At 38.5% G+C, this 23,444-nt stretch overlaps 1 gene segment (V, D, J or C); it reads left to right on the top strand.

The window, feature by feature from the left end:
• Positions 1 to 3,025: 3,025 nt before the first annotated feature.
• LOC133255322 (T cell receptor alpha variable 26-1-like) lies at positions 3,026 to 5,151 on the top strand. The segment is given in 2 exon segments: positions 3,026 to 3,262; positions 4,035 to 5,151. Coding segments are annotated over 2 exon segments (432 nt in total).
• Positions 5,152 to 23,444: the final 18,293 nt, after the last annotated feature.

Below are 23,444 nucleotides of genomic sequence, written 5' to 3'. Positions count from 1 at the left end.
GAGAAAGTAGGGAAAACCACTAGACCATTCACTGGATCATAGAAAAAGCAAGGGAATTCCAGAAAAAACATCTACTTCTGCTTCGTTGACTATGCTAAAGCCTTTGACTGTGTGGATCAAAACAAATCAGAAAATTATTAAATAGATAGGAATAACAGACCACCTTACCTTCCTCCTGAGAAACCTGTATGCAGGTCAAGAAGCAACAGTTAGAACCAGACATGGAACAAAAAACTGATTCAAAACTGGGAAAGGAATACATCAAGGCTGTATACTGTCACCCTGCTTATTTAAATAATATGCGGAGTACATCATGTGAAATGCTGGGTTGGATGAATCACAAGCTGGAATCAAGATTGCCAGGAGAAATACCAACAACCTCACATATGCAGATGATACCACTCTAATGGCAGAAAGAGAAGAGCAACTAAAGAGCCTCTTGATGAAAGGGAAGGAGGACAGTGACAAACTCAACATTCAAAAAACTAAGATCATTGCATCTGGGGTCCCAACACTTAATGCAAATAGATGGGGAAAAAGTAGAAGCAGTGACAGATTTTATTTTCCTGGGCTCCAAAATCACTGCAGAAGAAGACTGCATCCATGATATTAAAAGACACTTGCTCCTTGGAAGGAAAGCTATGACAAACCTAGGCAGCATATTAAAAAGCAGAGACATCACTTTGCCAACAAAGTTCCACAGAGTTGAAGCTATGGTTTTCCAGTAGTCATACTGATGTGACAGTTGGACCCTAAAGAAGGCTGAGTGCCAAAGAATTGAGGCTTTCTAATTATGCTGCAGAAGACCTTTGTGAGTTTCTTGGACAGTGAAGAGATCAAACCAGTCAAACCTTAAGGAAATCAACCTAGAATATTCATCAGAAAGACTGATGCTGAAGCTGAAGTTTCAATACTTTGGCCACCTGATGTAAAGAGCTGACTCATTGGAAAAGACCCTGATGCTGGGAAAGATTGAGGGCAGGAGGAGAAGGGGGTGATTGGATGGCAGCATCCACACAATGGACATGGGCTGGAACACACTCCTGGAGATAGAGAAGGACAAGAGATTGTGGTGTGCTGCGGTTCATGGGATCGCAAAGAGTCAGACACATGACTTAGAGACTGAACAACAACACTTCTAGCGAGTATTTATGAAAATTTGTTAAATGAACAAAGCATGATTAGTGTAACATTACTCGTATGTCTTCAGCACAATTTTCCTCCATGCTAGACTTGGATTTATTGTTTATAGTCTACTGTTTATTGTTCACAATAATAACCCTCTGTTTATACTATTGGAGTCTTTTATTTGGCATGCATCCCATAAAATTAGAAGATTGTTTTCAGAGTAATTTAAACAGCTGTTTAACGTAATTTCTCATCAAATTCATGAATAATGATTCATCGGCTCACTCAGAAACCATGTAATTCTTGAGTGCCTACTAGGTATCAAACTCTTATAAATATTGAATTACATGGGGTTTGAAGTAAATTCTAAATATAGGAAGGTTAGTGACAAATGAAAAAGAGATCAACAAATGAGAATCGAATGACTGCAGAGGCCTGGTGTGCTGTGGTTCATGGGGTCGCAAAGAGTTGGACACGACTGAGCGACTTCACTTTCATGTTTCACTTTCATGCATTGGAGGAGGAAATGGCAACCCACTCCAGAATTCTTGCCTGGAGAATTCCAGGGATGGGGGAGCCTGGTGGGCTGCCGTCTCTGGGGTCGCACAGAGTCGGACACGACTGAAGCGACTTAGCAGCAGCAGCATGGGGTATTTAGGACCAAGAAAATATGAGTACAGCGGTATTAGAAGTAAGATGTGTGTGCTGTGTGGTAAGTTGCTTCAATAGTGTCTAACTCTGGGAGTCATGGACTGTAGCCCACCAAGCTCCCCTGTCCAATGGATTCTCCAGGCAAGAATACTGAAGTGGGTTGCTTAACCCTTCTCTAGGGGATCTTCCTGATCCAGGGACTGAACACGGGTCTCTTAAGTCTCCTGCATTGGCAGGTGAGTTCTTTACCACTCGCACCGCTTGGTAAGTTCATTTATCTTCAAATTTGAGGAGCTTTTCAAAAAGTTGCTTGCTGACTTTTGGTGTGGGTTTAGCTCTGCAGTTCTTCTGTTCAGTCACAAGAGGGGGCTGATTCATCTGAAAACAGTGTTTCTGGGAGAAAGGGAGGGAAATGTGTTTTCCATTGATGTGCCAAAAAAAGGAAAAATGACAGGCTTTCATCTTCTTTAGACAACTTGAGCTTTTTTTCCCTTGTTGAATGTGTGTGGTCAAGGATTCAGGGGATCTTAACCAAATAGCCTAAGCCCTTTCCATGTACCTCCCTAAACACTGCTTTCCCATTTCCCTGCTCTGATTATCCCTTCACTTTTCTATTCCTTACACGCTTCTTTTTCCCTCCTCTGACTTTTTATACCACTCACACCCACCTCCACCCCCCCTCTACTTTGCCTTTCTTTCTGTCTATTCCTCTGCCTTAGCATCCTTGCTATACAACACCCACAAGCATAGGCATAGGGAACATGAGGATTATGGACCACTGTTCAGAGAGGATGAGGTGAACTCTGTCTATGTCAATCAGTTAGTATATTAAGAACAGATGCATGAAAAATGTCTACCTAGATGGTGATAGATGCATGATTCCAAGAACACTTACAAGAGCTCCAAGCTCCAGGATGTGTAGCTTTTAGTCTCAATGTTATTTATTTTTCCATCTCTCAGAGCACATCACTGCCTACTTTTGAATCTTTCATACACTTTCTGGAATGTGGATGGAAATTTTCATTATCTTACTACACAGAGCTCAGTACATTTTTCTGGGATTAAATATTATGCTCTGCAAGCTTCATGGAGCATCAGCCAATTTCTTAAGAAACAAATGAAAGACCAATGGTTGTGCATAGACACATCATTGTGATCGATATTCCTTTTCCAGAGGCAGACATTAAACTTCAGAAATGATTTCACTGTGAGCTGGGGATGTTTCACCATATTTTATGGACATGACTAAGACAGGGGAGGAAGACCTAGATAAGGGATTGCTTGATCATTGGCTGAGAAGGTCCTAGCAACAACACAGCAATATCTGCACTCGTTGTAAGTCTTTACTAACAGCTGTTGCCTCTGTTCTCTGGAGCCTCCTTAAGCCAAGGATCAGACCCAAGCTTGAACTCTGAGCCCATGATCCTGGTTTGTCCCTGAAGTATGAGGCTGGTGACTGGAGTAACAGTGTTTCTGATCTTGGGTAAGTGTTCTGTGTCTACAAGGGATGATTTGAGGGGAAAGGACCACAAAGAGTTATTTGCTCGCTACTCCTCTCCCTGTGCTTTATTCAGCACTATAGTGATGGAATTGAGAACCAATCATGGATTTGCTAGGGACACAAACTTCTACATGACATATTAAACCTTGGCTATGATTCCAGAAGAGTCCTTAGAAGTAAGCAGGTTGTAGGAAATCTCTGGGTTTATTGAGCCAAGGACCCATGGAACAAAGCCTATGGATCTCTTATTCTTGCCACGTATCTTTGGTCTCCATAATTTTGTTGTTTTTAGTCACTAAGTTGTATCCAACTTTTATGATCAAATGGACAGCAGTGTGCCAGGCTCCTCTGTCCTCTATTATGTCCTGGAATATGCTAAAATTAATGTCCATTGAGATGGTGACATTGTTTAACCTCCTCATCCTCTAACACCCCCTTCTCCTTTTGTCTTCAATTTTTCCCAGCATCAGGGTATTTTTCAATGAGTCAGCTCTTCTCATTAGGTGTACAAATTATTGGAGCCCCAGTTCCAGCATCAGTCCTTCCAGTGAATATTTAGGGTTCATTTCCTTTCAGATAACTGGTTTGATCTTCTTGCAGTCCAATATTGAACACCAATAATATTTTTCCAGGACATAAATAGAAACACAAGAGTAGGGGTTAGGGCCAGACAGTTATGAGAGGGTTATGCACTTGATCCATAGAATTACGCTTATTTGTACTCTGGAACTAATTTGATTTCTTAACCCCCCAGGGACTGTGACTGATGCTAAGACCACCCAGCCCAGCTCCATGGATTATCCTGAAGGACAGGATGTAACCCTGTCTTGTAACCACTCTACCATTGGTAGAAATGAGTATATATGTTGGTATCAGCAAAATCCCAATCAGAGTCCACAGTATGTCGTTCATGGCTTACGAGGCACAGTGATCAGGAGCACAGCTTCTCTGACCATCGCTTCAGACAGAAAGTCCAGCACCTTGGTCCTGCCCCAGGTCACCCTGAGAGACACCGCTGTGTACTACTGCGTCCCGAGAGAGGCACACTGGGACAGACGGGGCTGCACCTGTGCAGTATCTTTCTTGTGGGAAGAAGGGAGGACACAGTGGGGGAGCAGTCATGAGAGCAAATCTAGACTCATCTAGAAGGAGAGTCAGAGAGCAGTAAGAGATGAGGAAAATGAAGGGAAGGAGAAGAGAGGAAGATGGATAAAGAAAAGAAGAAAAGGACAAGGAAGAAGTGCGTCATTGGTTGATGTGGCTGAGAAGAATTTTGGGAATTATGGGAATACTAAGAATCCCAATTGCAACATAGAAACAAAGTGAGAAGCATTAGCAATTTTTCATGATTCTTTCTCATGTCAATAAAATGTTGGTTCCAGTGTGTTAGTCTCAACCTAAAAGTGAGAAAAATACAAATAATTCTCCTGTTCCAAAGTTTTCTTTCATGTCCGACTCTTTGAGACCTCAAGAACTGTAGCCTGCCGGGCTCCTCTGTCCTTGGGATTTTCCAGGGAAGAATACTGGAGCGGGTTGCCATTTCCTTCTCCAGAAGATCTTCCTGATCCAGGAATCAAATCTTGTCTCCTTTGTCTCCTGCATTGTAGGAGGATTCTTTACCACTGTGCCACCTGGGAAGTGGTCCAATTCATTCTTTATAATGCCTGTGTAGTACTCTGAAACATTCTATTATTAATTATGTTTACCTTAATAAGTATTTGTTTCTATTACTGTGCTATCCTAAAGAGTGTTATCTTTATAGAACTTTGTAGATTGACTTTTGTATATAAGAGGACATGTCTATTGTAATGAAATTTCTGAACTGGAATGGCTATTTTCAAAACAAGGTGCATTTAAATTTTTTTGATAAAGTGACAACTTTCCATTGAAATGGTATAAACAATTATACTTCAACCAACAGGGAGTGAGAAGGTGTACTTTTCACTCTCTAAAAATTGAGAATTACCAGCCTTTTTCATTTTAACAATCCAAATGTACTTTATCTATAGACATTTTACTGATACCTAGTGCTTTCGAGCAACTTTTCCTCTGTATATTGGCACTCTGTCATTCAACCTTGTTCATATTCTTGTTCCTATCTTTTGACCATTTTTTCCATTAACTTAGCTTTATTTTTGTTTGCTAGAATTATTTTGACATCTTACATGATATTTTGACTTTCATATTTACTTGTATGTTTTATTCTAACATACTACCTTTCTTACACTGTCAAATCTATCAAAAATTTATTTATTTTTAGCTTTAAAATCAGCGTCTTTTAAAAAGCCCTAAATGTATCTTTTATTCTCCATTACCATTTAGGGAGTTATTCTGAGATCTATGGTACCTCTTAGAAAGCTAAGCCTCAAAGAGATTTTAAAAGTTGCCTATCTTTGTCTTAATATGTCTTAGACCAACTGTTATATTTATTTTTAAATCTGCTAATGTCAAGCTCCAAAATTTCAGCATGTGTAGTTCAATTTGGCCTTCCTGGAAGTAACAGTAAGAAGAAAGCCCTGAAATAATGAGTCAACTGGAAAGTCATCAGTGGAATGAATCACAATTCTCATAGCTGGAGGTGACACACATTTTAGGGCAAAATGTCAAGTGTTAGAATAAAAGGCATATGTTGTGACTCAAGAAAAGCAGTAATCCTTAATTCTGTAAAGAGACATGCTAGTCCTCTAAATATCCAAATAGCAGTAGAAATATATTTTACTGATTGTAGCAGGATTCTGAAACATCCCTAGCTCCTTATCAGCCACACATTTTCCCCAAGAGAAAATATATAGATGAAATTAGGCACAAGACAGAGATAGTAATAAGGAGGCATTCTGGCCCTTGATGTGAGCGGCATCACTAACATAATGTTCTTGGATCATCAAAATGACTGAGAAAACTATCCTGCTGCATAGGATGTGTACCTAAATGTATATTGCTGTCTTTATGCTTTGAAAATTGCTTTGATTTGTGAGTCAGAGATGAAGGAACAGATACTTGTACTCAATCTTGGAAAGCACAATGAGAGGTGCTGTAGCATTTTCCAAATCAGCATATCCCTCCAGTCACTTTTTCACTCATTTCCTCCTCTTCACGGCCTTTGAGCTCACTTTCTGTTTCCTTACTTCACTTTTCCTGAAACATATCTTTTCATTTCTTTTGTTTATTGAAGTTCTCAGTAATCAGCACAGTACCCAACAAATAGTAAGTGTTCAACAAATATTTATTGAGTAAAGAAATATTTATGACTGATGTTACTAATAATTGCTAGTTCAGTTCAGTTCAGTTCAGTTGCTCAGTCATGTCTGACTCTTTGTGACCCCATGAATCACAGCACGCCAGGCCTCCCTGTCCATCACCAACTCCCAGAGTCCACTCAAACCTATGTCCATTGAGTCGGTGATGCCATCCAACCATCTCATCCTCTGTCGTCCCCTTCTCCTCCTGCCCTCAATCTTTCCCAGCTTAAGGGTCTTTTCAAATGAGTCAGCTGTTTGCATCAGGTGGCCAAAGTATTGGAGTTTCAGCTTCAGAATTAGTCCTACCAATGAACACCCAGGACTGATCTCCTTTAGGATGGACTGGTTGGATCTCCTTGCAGTCCAAGGAACTCTCAAGAGTCTTTTCCAACACCACAGTTCAAAAGCATCAATTCTTTGGTGCTCATCGCTAGGGATGCAATAAAATATTGAAAGGGTGAGTTATATCTTTAAAAATATAAAAGAAAGTCAACATCACACGGATTTCACAATGAAGACGGGTATATTTGAAAATACTTATTCATTCATAAACTCATTAATCCTATTCTTCTATTTCCCTTTCTTTTCCTTCCACCCTCCCTCTTTCTTTTTCTTCTTTCCTCTCTTTCCTCCTCTTTCCTATCATTGTTAGTGAGATAGGTTCCCAAGTACTTTGTTAAGGTCTTCCTGTGAAACTTTAGTTTATTCCAACTCAAAATTCTTTCTTCCATTAAAATTGCCAATACATTGCATTTCTCATAAAGTGGTTAACACCAGATATTTTTAAAGATTTAAATTGTGCTTAACTCATTCCTCCAATGAGGCAGGGAATTCTCCTAATTTTAGAAAAATGGATACAAAAAATAGTTATTTGGATATCAACTGGTATTCTCATTCACGTCATCTTCCATAACTATATGCCAACAAAGGTGTTAAAAGCCCATATGGTATTTCAGCAACCCATGGCCATTGGAAACACAGTGCTTGCCAACCCAAATGTGGTGAACAGATTTTAAAAAGCCTTTCTCATTCCTGTTTTTTCATCTTCGTTCAGAAATAATCCTTACCAATTACAAAAAAATCATGTGCTATCCTTATACCAAGTGTGTCCTGCTTTAAAACCTTCTACCAAATGTATCTTTAGAAATCACAGAATTAGTGAGTACTGTTTAATAGAACTGTCATTAGTTCTATCACTAATTCTACCAACAGAGATTCACCATGAGCAGATGATCTCACAAGAAAAATAACCGAGTTAGGAACTTGGAGCTCCATTGGCTCACTGTGTCTTTTAACTGTTTTTCCCTACAACTAATACATTAATAAATTGAATCAGGAAGAGACTGTTAGCAGTGCACACTGAGGATTCTAACGTTTTGCAATTTCTACCTGTTTGCATATCTGAGGGACTGAATCTAAAGTAAGAAGAATATCTAATTCATTTGTTACACCAGAATTGCATAAAACAGGCAACATACTAAGTGATTCTCAAACTAACTAATAACAAGTGTACATACAATACAGCACATGGAAAAGAAAGCATCCTGGGCACAAAGAGGAGGAGAAAACTTCTGAAAATAATTCATTTTAGTAACTAGAACGAAAGTTTAGAAAACTGCATCATCCAAGTAATAAATATATGATAACTATAAAACGCTTTAAAAAATTCTAAAAACAAGAAAAACTGAAATAAAGGAGAATGATATAAACAGATGGAGAGGGTGACAAAGTAAAATTTTGTGGTAAAATTAATACTGAAATTGTGTTACAGTAAAAATTGGAAAACATTTACCTTTATGCACCAAGGATAAAGGATTTTCATTTCAATAAGTGACATTCCATCATTTTTCCTATGGAGAAGTGTATTATGGTCTTCAGATCATATATAAATAGCAGTCAGAGTGCAGATCTGAATATAAGAATAATGTATGAAGTTAATGGAAAAAATACAAAACTTGTTCATTACTTTGTGTTAGGTACACATTTCTTAAACAGGACACAAACATGGCTAAGCATCAAAACTGCTCTATATTCATATATACATTCATTTTTTGTGTCACTTTCTGTATAGCAGAGATGGGCACAACATTGTAAACCAACTACCTTTCATTAAAAAACTGATGTATATTAAAATTGCCATTAAAAGTATTCAAGAGTTAAAAGGATAGCTAGAAAATCTATTAAAGGGTAACTAATGGGCTGCCCTCTATGGGGATGCACAGAGTCGGACACACTGAAGCAACTTAGCAGCAACAGCAGTGAATATTTTTACAGTATTATCAAAGTTAATATTATTAATTATAAAAATATTACATTAGCAAAGATTAGCTATAAAATATATTATCATGCTATCAAAGGGCTCATTTTGATTTCAAAATATCTCCTTCAAATCAACAAGAAAACAAACAAATTGATAGAAAAGACAAAAGTCTGAAGTAGGCATTTGACAACAGAAGATATTCAAATGGTCAATAAACATGTCATTCCCACAAGGTGCATAAGCTGACATAGCTAATTTACACTGGTAGATATCAGAATACTGTTATAAATGGGTCAATATCATAAAGGGAGCTCTGAAGGGCTGGTAATGCTCTGTTTCTTGATCTGAGTGCCTGTTATAATGGTGTTGCTTATGTGAAAATATACCATGCTGAGTGAACTGACCCTTATATTACATTTTCTTATATGAATATAAAACTCCAATAAAAACTAAAATGATACATGATGACCTCTTATTAATTCTTAGTTATAAGGTGACAATCAACTAAAACTAAAATTTCTAGGTGCTTTCATTCTAGTTTTCCTTTTCTGCTAATGAAATATTTAAGTAAGAACACATTTGTGAAACAAGCATGACTTCTGACCATGTGTAAGCATTGACTTTCTATTAATAGATCATAGTTGAGAAATGTGTCATTTGCCTTTTTCATCTATCTGAGGTACAAATGTGTGATTTTGATCTTTAGTATCAGGACTTCCTTGGTGGCTCAGTGATAAAGAATCCGCCTGCAATGCAGGAACCGCAGGAGCCTCGGGTTCGATCTCTGGTCAGGAAGATCCCCTGGAGGAGGGCATGACAATCCACTCCAGTATTCTTGCCTGGTGAATCCCATGGACAGAGGAACCTGGAGGGCTACAGTACATAGGATCAGAAAGAGTCAGACATGACTGAAGTGACTTCGCACACATGCAACGCATGTAGTATCAAGGTACCAACACATTGACATTTGGCCTTATTAGGAAAAGTAGAAAACTCTAGTGAACATGAAAGGGTGATAAATCGCTCAAGATGCTTACATCTTATTGATTACAACAGAGTTCAAGCTGATTTCAAGCAATGAAAGTCTGGGGAAGTTACGCATTTTTCTCTAGGAACATTGCTAACAAACAGAATATTGGGATTCTGGTAAGGATGAAGAAGTAAATCTACTTGTAGATAATGAACAGTACCTGCCATATCCTTAAATATTAAAGGGCTCCTGAAACACTGTGGCATGCTATGCAGTCAATGAGATTTATTAGCCAACATCTTTATCGTTAACATTATCCCAGAATCTGGTGCTTGGTTCTGGTTTGCTGTAATAACAGATAAGGAAGTTCATCTTGTCTTTGGATTTCAAAGTCTGGTGAAATGGAAGAGAGAGAGGAACATTTATAAAGCAGCTTTGGAATGATTATCTTTACACTCCATTTTAGTTAAGGAAGCAATAGCCTCTGTGAAAATCCCTTTCACATGGCCTTAACTAAGAACTGACCAGTATAATATATTTCTCTCTCTTGTGGTTGCTCCTTAGTCTCCCTCATCTAAAACATTTTGAATTTAGAGATGGGAGCAGCATTCTCTTCACAACCACACCCATGCAAAAAGAGACTCTTGTCTTTGCTCTTAATCTCAAACAGAGCCCTCAATCCAGGAAACAGTCCAGGAAAGAGAGATTTCCATTCTGAATTGTACTTATGAGAAGAGTACATTTGACTACTTCCCACGGACTTCCCTGGTGGTTCAGACAGTAAAGCATCTGCCTACAATGCAGGAGACCCAGGTTCCATCCCTGGCTCGGGATGATCCCCTGGAGAAAGAAATGGCAACCCACTCCAGTATTCTTGCCTGGAGAATCCCATGGACAGAGGTGCCTAATGGGCTATATTCCATGAGGTCACAAAGAATTGGACACGACTGAGTACACAAGGAATATTAAAGGAATGGTATCAGCAGCACCCTGGTTAAGGCCCTGCACTCTTGATAACCATATGTTTGGTTGTGAATAAAAAGGAAGACTCACAGTTCCCCTCAATAAGAGTGTCAAACAGCCTTCACTGCACATCACAACTTCCCAGCCTGGGGACTCAGCCACCTACTTCTGTGCAGAAATATACTCACAGACACACACACACATCAGTTTGTGCATAAAAAGTTTTAATATATTTAAGAAAATTGAAATTGTATAGAATTTATTCTTTGATCAAAAGTGAAATTGACTTTAAAAATCAATAGCAAATTGATATCTTTAGAAATGCCCAAATATTTGAAATTGAAGCATTGAAATTTAGAATAACCCATAGGTTAAAGAAATAATTACTTGGCTATTAGAAAATATTGTGAGAGAAAATATAGTGAGAACATATACATATAAATGTTATGAGATACAGCTAATACACATAGGTAGAATTCCTCTTTAAATACCTATACTACTAAAGAAAAAGGCTGCAAAACAATTATGTAAGCTTTCAGCAAAAAAGATAGAAAAAGAAGAACAAATTACAACTAATATAAACTGAAATAAGAAAATAATAAAATGTCAAACTGGTAAAACATAAATAAAATAATAGAAATAACCATGAGATACAAAGTTAATTTTGCTTAAAAGATTAATAAACTATATTCCTAGGTAGAATTATCATGGTGAAAAAAGAGAAAACACAAATTAGAAATATAAAGAATGAAAAAGTAAACAATAGATGCTACAGTGTTAAAAGGATAGAGCCCCTCTGCTGTCCACCTGAAACTATCACAACATTGCTAAGTGGCTCTACTCCAATACAAGACAAAAAGTTCAATAAAAAGAGATAATAAAAAAATCATTAACAGGATAATGCTACTGTTCATCCCAAGTGGGGATATGAGAAAGTGGGGAAATCTGATTTTTTTGGCGAAGGTGAAATGACTATTCAATGGAGAAATGATAGTCGTATGAGCAAATGATTTAGGAAATATTGGATATTCCTAGGCAAATAACTGAATCTTGGCCTAAATTTCACACTTTATACAAAAATTCGAGGAAAATCGCAAAGTGGACCATACATCCAAGTGTAAAATTTAAAACTATAAATCTTTTTGAAAAAAAAAATCTTCAGGACCAAGTGTTGGACAAAATGATTTTTGTCATGACATCAAAGCACAATCCATAAAAAATAAAATATTTCATCAAGAGTAAAAGTGCTTGCTCTGTGAAAGATACTATTAAGAGAGTGAAAAAGACATACCACAGAATGGCAGGAAATATTTTCACACTGTATTTTCATCAAAGGATGGTATTTAGAATGCAATGATTGTCTAAACTCAGCAGGAAGAAAAGAAGTAGTCCAAATGGAAAATGGTTCACCCAGACATTTCGTGGAAGAGCCAGGTGTTAGGGAAATAAGCATGTAAACATATGTTCAACATCATTAACCATCAGGGAAATGCAAATTAAAACCACAATGAAATACCACTCCACATCTTTCTTAATGGCTAAAATGAAAAATAATGATGATACCAAGTTCTGGCAATAATGTAGAGAAATTGGGTCACTCATACATTGCTGGTAGGTAAATGGAACAGTCATTCTGGAAGACAGCTTAGCAGTTCCACATAAACTTAAATATTCACTCACCTTACAATTCAGCAATCACACTCCTTTATGGGTATTTATAATGGAATGATGAAAAACTTATGCTCACACAAAATTTGTACTTGAATATTCATGGAAACTATATATGTGATGGCCAAAAACTGGAACCCAGCCAAACGTTCTTCATTGTGTGAATAGATAAATATGCTGTGGTACACCCATTCAGTACAATATTATTCATAGATCTATCTCAACTTCGATAAGGTTAAGTTTAAATAAACCATTTTAAGTTGAAAATGTTGTAAGTGGAAAAGGCATATAATATACTTAACCTACTGCACATCAGAGTTTTGCCTGGCCTAATCTTAAAGGTGATGTACTGAAAGTGAAAAACAGAATGGCTGTATGGGTACAGAATGGCTGTAAGTGGATCAATTGTTTACTCTCATAATCCCAGGGTTGACTGAGAGCTCAGCTTGCTGTTGCTGCCCAGCATCACTAGAGAAGGTCATACAGCATGTTGCTAGCATGGGAAAAGATAAAAATTAAAAATGCAAAGTATGGTTTCTAGTGAGTGCATATGCTGGTTTCTCACTCCCGTACCATGAAAAACCCTAAGTTGGGTTTCACAAGCTGGGGACAGTCTGTAGTGATTAAAAGAAACTTACTATTGATTCATGCAACAGCCTAGATGGATCTCAATGCTGAATGAAAAAAAGTATCTCAGAAGACTACATGATACATGCTTACACACCGTATTATTACAACTGCATGCATAAGGTATGAATTTACTTATACAGCATTCACAATAGGACAAAATATAGAGATGAAAAGATCAGTAGTTGCTAGAGGTCATCATGAGTAGCCGGGGGTGGAGGAAGTGTGAAAATGGTTTGCTCTAGGGAGATGGAACAATTCTGCATCATGATTTTAGTGATGGTACAAAAACCTGTACCAGTGATAAAATTTCAGAGCATAAAAAAGAGTGCATATAAAGCTAATATATCAGATTATCATCTGTATTTTAGTAATACTTTATCAATATCAATTTTTCTAGTATATATATAATATCTATAATTATATATGCTACAATACAATACCATGCTGCTGCCCACTTGCTGTGGACATTCGTGATCTCTTCTACTTAAATACAAGTAGGTTTGGTAATGCAAACCAGGGCATCAGCTGCCTGTCAGCACTCAGAGGTGAAATGGGACAGAGGAGAAGATGTCTCAACTAAACATGCACTCTCCTCCATGCATCAGTCATTAACAACACCACTCAAGCAACTTTAAAGCAAGGAGTTGGCACTGTTTTAGAGACCTTGTCTGTACTTTCTTTTTTTGTTTTTTTTTTGTGTGTGTGTGTGTTTTTTTTTTTTTTTGCCTTTGGTTCTTTTATACTAATTCATCCTTTAAAATGGTAAAACCAAATGGAAAATTAACAGCTACATTCAAATGAACAGGTAACAGTTTACAAAATTTCAGTCATTGCCTTCTGTGCTGTAGAGGTATAGTGTGTGCTTGGAGTCTGTAGATACCAAGTTTTGTTGGAGTGCATTATAGTATTATGGCACAGAAAGAACTGACATGCTTATCTTAATTTTACTAACAGAAAGAAAAAAGAACAAGCAACTAACTAGTGAGACTGAACACTTTGAGCCAGTGAGACAGAAAAAATAACATGAGGACAATTCTAAGACACATGATCCAATAAGTACAATTCTACTTGTGGAAGGAACGGGACTGAATATCCTGATCCCCCTTAAAGTCTGATAAATAAGATTCAATATCAAGTTTCAAAAGAATAATTATTTTATTCTTGTTATAAACTCATACAAACATAAAAAGTGGAATAGACTCTGAAAGTTAGAAGGACTGGTATTTTATCAGTTGATGTAGAAATAATTTTATGTATTGAAAAAACCAAGTACAGCACTAAAACCTATAAAAAAATAAGTTAAAAATTTTGGATAAGACTGCCTTTCACCAAGATGGGCAAAAGTCTGTGAGTTTTTAAATAGAGTATTTAGATTTTGGATGGAGAAATGTAAGTATAGGCTAAATGAATGACTAGTAAATAAGTAGATTATAAGAAGGGTTCATTGCTTATACTAAATTTTATTTTAGTCTGCTCATTTTGTTACAAACAGCATTATTTTGTTCTTTTTCATGGCTGAGGAATTTCACGGTGGGGTTTCCCCAGTGGCTCTGTGGTAAAGAATCCACCTGCCAAGCAGGACACACGGGTTCGATTCCTGGCTCAGGAAGATCCCTGGAAAAGGAAATGGCACCCCACTCCAGTATCTTGCCTGGGAAATCCCATGGAAAGAGGAGCCCAGCAGGATACAGTCCATGGATCCCAAAGAGTCAGACACTACTTAGTGACTAAAGAATAACAATAATAAAATTGTACATAAGTAACACATTTTATTCATTCCTCTGTCAAAGCACATTTCATTTTGCTGTAACACAAAACTATAAATCAACCAAACACCAATAAAAACGTAAAAAAAATTCTATATTAAATGGGATGGAAAAATTATTCTGCAGAATAATCATAAGCAAATATCAACTTATTTGTTCTTCAATTCCACTCAGTTCAAACCTTTAAAATAATTGCTTTTGCAAAGCCCCCTTTCAAGCTCAGCCTAATTTAATTACCTGTGAAAGAAAAATAGACAAACAAAGGTTTGTGGTGAGCTAGATTTTTTTTCCCCGTCTGTGCACAGACCATGTTACCTATGAACATGACAAAGCCCACTTCCTGTTTGAAGGAGTCACACAGGAACCAGATACTATGTATATGCGCTGCCAGGCACTCAGACACTGAACTCTCAGCTTGAGGCAGAACTAGGCACATTTGAGCAGGGGAATCCATGCCTCATGCTGCTTTCTAGTCTGCCCTGGGTGTTCCTGGCCTTCATCTTCTCTGGTAGGTATTCTAAAAGAGAAGCACACATCTTATGATTTCAGCTTGGCTTTTTAAAATCTAATTCCTATACTATTTTATTCACTGCTTCATCTCTGTTTTCTGATTTTCCCCACAGGATCCAGTGTAGCCCAGAGAGTTGCTCAAGACCAGCCAGACATTTCCAGTCAAGTTGGGGAGGTAGTCACCCTGAGGTGTCAATATGAGACAAGACTGAGCAGTTTCAGAATCTTTTGGTATAAACAACTTCCCAGTGGAGAGATGATTTACCTTATTGGTCAGGTTTCCTCTAGCCAGAAAGCAAGGGATGGCCGCTACACTACAGATCTTCAGAGATCACGTAAATCCATCAGCCTCACCATTTCAGACTTACAGCTGGAAGACTCTGCAAAGTACTTCTGTGCTGTCTGGGAACTCACAGTGGTTGAAGTAATAGGAAAAGCTGAACAAAAACCCCAGAGCTTAATAAGAGAGAGCCCCCCTGCTGTGGGACCCAGGCTGAAACACACACCTGCAGACCCCAGACAAGAAATGGTAGTCCTGCGGTTGCTTCATCTGTGGTCTGGATCAGAAGATTTAATTCTAAATAAAAGCTCCTTCTATGTCATTTGGAAGCAGGTGTCCAGAGTAACTTTCTACTGATACATTTTTCTTCTGAATTTTTTACTTTAAATCAGCCACACAGAACATGTGTAAAGTTGTCTAAATTTGAAAATTTGCTCCATAATAATATAGACAGCAGTTTCACCTAAAGAGGCTCACATCACAAATCTGGATCTAGAAGCTGAAATTGTCATGAAAATCATTTCCTTAGTCCTTTCCTCTCAGATTTTGTGTCGGGGCACAATCCAAGAAGGAAAAACACCAGTGATGTAGAGTAAGAGATAAGTTATAAGGATTAGAACACAGGCAACAGGTAGAGCTGGTAGAAGAGTCCATAATGTTATATTTGTATTTGGTGTTGGGTTGAATTCAGTGTAAGTCAACTAGAGTAACATTTGTGAAGGAAAGTTGGATGTGGACAAAAGCATGGACAAACTGTGACATGTATGGAAGTGTATGAGGACAACGGAACCCACAAGACACTCTAAAACTTGTCTGTCTCTTACCTCCTTCAGTCGCACAGTAGTGGGTGACCTTCAGGAGAAGTGGATGTCATTTGCCATCATGCTACATGCATACTTGGTCTAATATAAAGAGAACATGAGTAAGATATCTGGTGGAAGGTCGAGGGGTTTTAAGTCAACAATAAGTTGAACTATCAGAGCAGCAGCAACAGTATGTATTGCCATAGTGCCTGGAGCCCTGCACCAACCTGAGGAACATAGAAACATGCTACTTCATCATAAGTACCTTCCAAAACTTAAACGAATCTCTTTCATGGCCAACTCTGACCCAGAAGAATACAAGGAAGCAAACCTTGGGAAACAGATTTTCATATTGTTGAGACTGTACATAAGCGATCATAATAGTTTAACTAGTTAACTTCCCATGTTAACTAGGCATTCATCAGTACCTCCGTGAACATCACAGCTTTCTAATAAGGAGCACAGGAAACTGTGCTTCTTGTTAATATGATGCAATTATTCTTCATTCAACCAAAACAAGCTGTCTCCTTCAAAGAGAATATTCCATTGCTATGTGGAAAGTCATTGAATAAGAAGTTCCAAGTTGACCAGTATGGCTTTAGCAGAAGTTTGCAAGGCACTGAAGACAAATCCAAGGGTCTATAATCTTGCTAATACTCATGGGAAATTGATGCATTGTATTCTGGGAAATATCATTAAGAGTGATACCTGACTATCATCACAAGCAACAGCAGTCACAAAAGGAAATCATTTCTAAATTTTCTAAAGAAAACAAACAAATAAAACTTACAAGGGAGATTTTTATGAGCATGAAAGTATATTTTTAAATTGCTTTTTTTTTTTTTTGTCATTCTTGAAAATCACTGCTAAGAGAGTGGAAAGTCAATGCCAGTGTGGAAGGCAATATATGAAAAAGACATTTTTGAAAAAGGAATAAAATGCAGAATATATTAAAAGCTCATAAATCAATAAAAAGAGAAAACTTAACCAGAGTGGCAAAATCTTAGAGATCCAAATCAAAAATATTATATCCAATAGGTAGTAAACATGCAAGATGACCTTGATTTTACTGTTTTTAGGAAAGCCAAAATCAAACCTCACCTCTTGCATCTATGTCCTTTCAGCAACCTGGGTGGATCAATGTATCAATGTAGCTAGTTGTATATGATATCAAAATAAAACTCCTAGAGGAGAACATAGGCAAAACACTCTCCGACATACATCACAGCAGGATCCTCTATGACCCACCTCCCAGAATATTGGAAATAAAAGCAAAAATAAACAAATGGGACCTAATTAACCTTAAAAGCTTCTGCACATCAAAGGAAACTATTAGCAAGGTGAAAAGACAGCCTTCAGAATGGGAGAAAATAATAGCAAATGAAGCAACCGACAAACAACTAATCTCAAAAATATACAAGCAACTCCTACAGCTCAACTCCAGAAAAATAAATGACCCAATCAAAAAATGGGCCAAAGAACTAAATAGACATTTCTCCAAAGAAGACATACAGATGGCTAACAAACACATGAAAAGATGCTCAACATCACTCATTATCAGAGAAATGCAAATCAAAACCACTATGAGGTACCATTTCACACCAGTCAGAATGGCTGTGATCCAAAAGTCTACAAATAATAAATGCTGGAGAGGGTGTGGAGAAAAGGGAACCCTCTTACACTGTTGGTGGGAATGCAAACTAGTACAGCCACTATGGAGAACAGTGTGGAGATTCCTTAAAAAACTGGAAATAGAACTGCCTTATGATCCAGCAATCCCACTGCTGGGCATACACACTGAGGAAACCAGAAGGGAAAGAGACACGTGTACCACAATGTTCACTGCAGCACTGTTTATAATAGCCAAGACATGGAAGCAACCTAGATGTCCATAAGCAGATGAATGGATAAGAAAGCTGTGGTACATATACACAATGGAGTATTACTCAGCCATTAAAAAGAATACATTTGAATCAGTTCTAATGAGGTGGATGAAACTGGAGCCTATTATACAGAGTGAAGTAAGCCAGGAGGAAAAACATAAATACAGTATACTAACGCATATATATGGAATTTAGAAAGATGGTAACCATAACCCGGTGTACGAGACAGCAAAAGAGACACTGATGTATAGAACAGTCTTATGGACTCTGTGGGAGAGGGAGAGGGTGGGAAGATTTGGGAGAATGGCAATGAAACATGTAAAATATCATGTAGGAAATGAGTTGCCAGTCCAGGTTTGATGCACGATGCTGGATGCTTGGGGCTGGTGCACTGGGACGGCCCAGAGGGATGGTATGGGGAGGGAGGAGGGAGGAGGGTTCGGGATGGGGAACACATGTATACCTGTGGTGGATTCATTTTGATATTTGGCAAAACTAATACAATTATGTAAAGTTTAAAAATAAAATAAAATTAGGAAAAAAAAAAAAAGGATAAAGGAAAAATAATGACTGTCTCCAGGAAAAGAAGAGATTAAGTAAATGTCCTAGAAGCTTCCATCCCTGAACTGATATTGTGGCAGGGGGATGGGGATGAGAAGCAGATCACAGATCTGGACACTGAAGGAAAGGCAGGTTTTAGCAGACTATAGAAAGTTGATATTTACTGAACTTACTATATGTCAGGAACTGTAGAATGCATTTCCCATTCATTACCTAATCTAAATATCAAAAGCCTATGAGACAGGTTTTATTGTTCCAATGCTTGTAATCTTTGGGAAATGAGACATACAAAACTTTCCTAACTGTGAAAAACGTCTCAAACTTTTATTGTCTTCTAGAGTGTACCATTTAGAGGGCTCCTTGGAGAAGATTTGGGTATGAGGAATCACTTGACCCAGAACAGGATGAATGGATGTTTCAGTGATGGTGACACTATGGTAAAAATGGAACCTAAAGAAATCTATGAAGAATGGTTCTATTAAAATCTGCAATACCTTCTAGAATTAACACCAAAAAAAGATACTCTTTTCATCACAGGGGATTAGAATGCAAACTCAGTAAACAATGCAAACTTAGGCAAGTTTGAACTTGGACTACAAAATGAGGCAGGGCAAAGGCTAATACAGTTTTGCCAAGAAAACACACTGGTAATAGCAAATACCCTCTTCCAACAACACAAGAGACCATCTACACTTGAATATTACCAGATGGTTAATACAGAAATAAGATTGGTTATATTCTTTGCAGCCAAGGATGGAGAAACTCTTTCAGTTCAGTTCAGTCACTCAGTCATGTCCGACTCTTTGCGAACCCATGAACTGCAGCACGCCAGGCCTTCCTGTCCATCACCAACTACCAGAGACCACCCAAACTCATGTCCATTGAGTCAGTGATGCCATCCAACCATCTCATGCTCTGTTGGCCCCTTCTCCTCCTGCCCTCAATCTTTACCAGCATCAGGGTCTTTTCAAATGAGTCAGCTCTTCGCATCAGGTGGCCAAAGTATTGGAGTTTCAGCTTCAACATCAGACCTTCCAGTGAACACCCAGATTGATCCCCTTTAGAATGGACTGGTTGGATCTCCTTGCAGTCCAAGGGACTCTCAAGAGTCTTCTCCAACACCACAGTTCAAAAGCATCAATTCTTCGGCACTCAGCTTTCTTTATAGTCCAACACTCACATCCATACATGACCACTGGGAAAACCATAGCCTTGACTAGATGGACCTTTGTTGGCAAAGTAATGTCTGTGCTTTTGAATATGCTATCTAGATTGGTCATAACTTTCCTTCCAAGGAGTAAGTGTCTTTTAATTTCATGGCTGCAATCACCATCTGCAGTGATTTTGGAGCCCATAAAAATAAAGTCAGCCACTGTTTCCCAATCTATTTGCCATGAAGTGATGGGACAGGATGCCATGATCTTAGTTTTCTGAAAGTTGAGCTTTAAGCCAACTTTTTCACTCTCCTCTTTCACTTTCATCAAGAACCTCTTTAGTTCTTCTTCACTTTCTGCCATAAGCGTGGTATCATCTGCATATCTGTTATTGATATTTCTCCCGGCAATCTTGATTCCAGCTTGTGTTTCATCCAGCCCAGCATTTCACATGATGTACTCTGCATATTAGTTAAATAAGCAGGGTGACAATACACAGCCTTGACGTACTCCTTTTCCTATTTGGAACCAGTCTGTTGTTCCATGTCCAGTTCTAACTGTTGCTTCCTGACCTGCATACAGATTTCTCAAGAGGCAGGTTAGGTGGTATGGTGTTCCCATCTCTTTCAGAATTTGCCACAGTTTATTGTGATCCACACAGTCAAAGGCTTTGGCATAGTCAATAAAGCAGAAATAGATGTTTTTCTGGAACTCTCTTGCTTTTTCAATGATCCAGCAGATGTTGCAGTTTGATCTCTGGTTCCTCTGCTTTTTCTAAAGCCAGCTTGAACATCTGGAAGTTCACGGTTCACGTATTGCTGAAGCCTGGCTTGGACAATTTTAAGCATCACTTTACTAGCGTGTGAGTTGAGCCTTTACAGTCAGCAAAAATAAGATCTGGAGCTGACTGTGGTCAGATCATGGGCTCCTTATTTTAAAGTTCAGGTTTAAATTGAAGAAAGGCTGGAGAACCACTAGGCCATTCAGATATGACCTAAATCAAATCCCTTAATTTAAGTAATTTAAACAGTATTCAACATAACATTTTCTTTAAATTCAATAAATCCATTGGCTCATTCAGCAAACAGATAATTCTTGAGTGCCTAGTCTATACCAACCTCTCTTATAAACAGTTGAATTATATGGGCTTTTGAGTAAATTTTAAATATGGGAATGTTGGATACAAATGAAAACTAGAGAGATCAAGAAGTGAGAATCATATGACTTCAATAAAGCAGTCAAAGATAGTTAAAACCTTCTGTAGTGTTTAGGATGAAGAAAATACAGATGAGTACAGAGGTATTACAAATAAGATGTGCGTGCTGTGTGGTAAGTTGCTTCAGTCATGTCTGACCCTGTGAATGCATGGCCTATAGCCCAGCAGGCTCCCTTGTCGAAAGGATTCTCCAGGCACAAGTATTGGAGTGGGTTGCCATGTCCTTCTCCAGGGGAATCTTCTTAATTCAGGGATTGAAACTGTGTCTCTTAAGTCTCCTGCTTTGGTAGGTGAGTTCTTTATTAGAGTTACCTGAAGTGAAAGTGAAAGCGGCTCAGTCATGTCTGACTATTTGTGAACCCTTGAACCGTAGTCCATGGAATTCTCCAGGGCAGAATACTGGAGTGGGTAGCCTATCCCTTCTCCAGTGTATCTTCCCAATCCAGGAATCGAACCAGGGTGTCCTACATTGCAGGTGGGATTTACCAACTGAACCATCAGGGAGTTACCTGAGAAGCCTATTTACCTTCAAACCTGAGGAGCTTTTCAAATAGTTGCTTGTTGACTTTGGGTCTGGGTTTAGCTCGCCAGTTCTTTTATTCAGTCACGAGAGGGGGCTGCTTCATCTGAAAACTGTTTCTGGGAGAAGGGAAGGGAAATTTGTTTTCCATTGATGTGCCAAAAAAAGGAAAAATAATATGCTTTCATCTTCTTTAGACAACTTGTGCTTTATTATCCCTTGTTCAATGTGTGTGGTCAAGGATTCAGGGGATCTTAGCCCAATAGCCTAAGCCCTTTCCATGTACCGCCCTAAACACTGCTTTCCCATTTCCCTGCTCTGATTATCCCTTCACCTTTCTATTCCTTAAAATCTTTTTCCCTGCCTCCAGGTTTTTTTTTTTTTTTTACCACTCATACTCTTCTCCGCCCAAACCCCACTTGGTTTGCCTTTCTGTCTATTCCTCTGCCTTAGCATCCTTGCTGCACAGCAGCCCCAAGCATTGGCATAGGGGACATGAGGATTATGGACCACTGTTCAAGGAGGATGAGGTGAACACCATCTATGTCAATCAGTTAGTATATTAAGAACAGATGCATGAAAAATGTCTATCTAGATGCTGATCAATGCATGATTCTTAGAACACTTACAAGAGCTCTGAGTTCCAGGACGTGTAGCTTTTAGTCTCAATGTTAATCTTTCCATCTCCCAGACTACATCCTACTTTTGAACCTCCCAAAGATTTTCTGAAACGTGGATGGGAATTTTCATCATCTTACAACACAGAGCTCAGTGCATTTTTCTGCGATTAAGTACTGCATTCCACACGCTTCTTGGAGCATCAGCCAGTTTCTTAAGAAATAAATGATAGACCAATGGTTGTGCATAGACACATCACTGTGATTGGTGTTCCTTTGCCAGAACCAGACATTAAACTTCATAGATGATTGCACAGTGAGCTGGGAATGTTTCACCATCTTTTGGGGACATGACTAAAACCGGGGAGGAAGACCTAGATAAGGAACTGCTTGATCATTGGCTGAGAAGGTCCTGGCAACAACACAGTGGTATCTGCACTCGTTGTAAGTCTTTACTAACAGCTGTTGCCTCTGTTCTCTGGAACCTCCTTAAGCCAAGGATCAGACAAAAGCCTGAGCTCTGAGCCCGTGGTCCTAGCTTGTCCTTGAAGTATGAGGCTGGTGACTGGAGTAACTGTGTTTCTGACCTTGGGTGAGTGTTCTCTTTCTACAAGGGATGACTTGAGGGCAAAGAGCCACAAAGTTATTTGCTGTCTACTCCTCTCCCTGTGCTTTATTCAGCATTATAATGATGGAACTGAGAAATTATCTGTGGATTTGCTAAAGAGGACAGATTTCTACATGACAGGTTAAATCATGGCCATGATTTGGGACGAGTCCTTAGCAGTAAGCTGGTTGTAGGAAATCTCTGTGTCTATTGAGCCAACCACCCATGGAACAAAGCCTATGGATCTCTGATTCTTGCCACATCTTTGGTCTCTATAATTTTATTGTTGTTCAGTCATTAAGTTGTATACAACTTTTTACATACATGGATGGCAGTATGCCAGGCTCCTCTGTCCTCTACTATCTCCTGGAATATGCTCAAATTCATGTCCACTGAGACAGTAATGCTGTTTAACCATCTCATCCTCTACCGCCCTCTTCTCTTTTTGCCTTCCATCTTTCCCAGAATCAGGATATTTTCCAATGAGTCGGGTCTTGTCATCAAGTGAACAAAGTAT

Source organism: Bos javanicus, chromosome 10 (assembly GCF_032452875.1).
Source record: "Bos javanicus breed banteng chromosome 10, ARS-OSU_banteng_1.0, whole genome shotgun sequence".
Lineage (NCBI taxonomy): Eukaryota > Metazoa > Chordata > Mammalia > Artiodactyla > Bovidae > Bos > Bos javanicus.
Note: the sequence above shows the minus strand (reverse complement) of the source record. Positions and strands in the feature narration are given on the sequence as shown.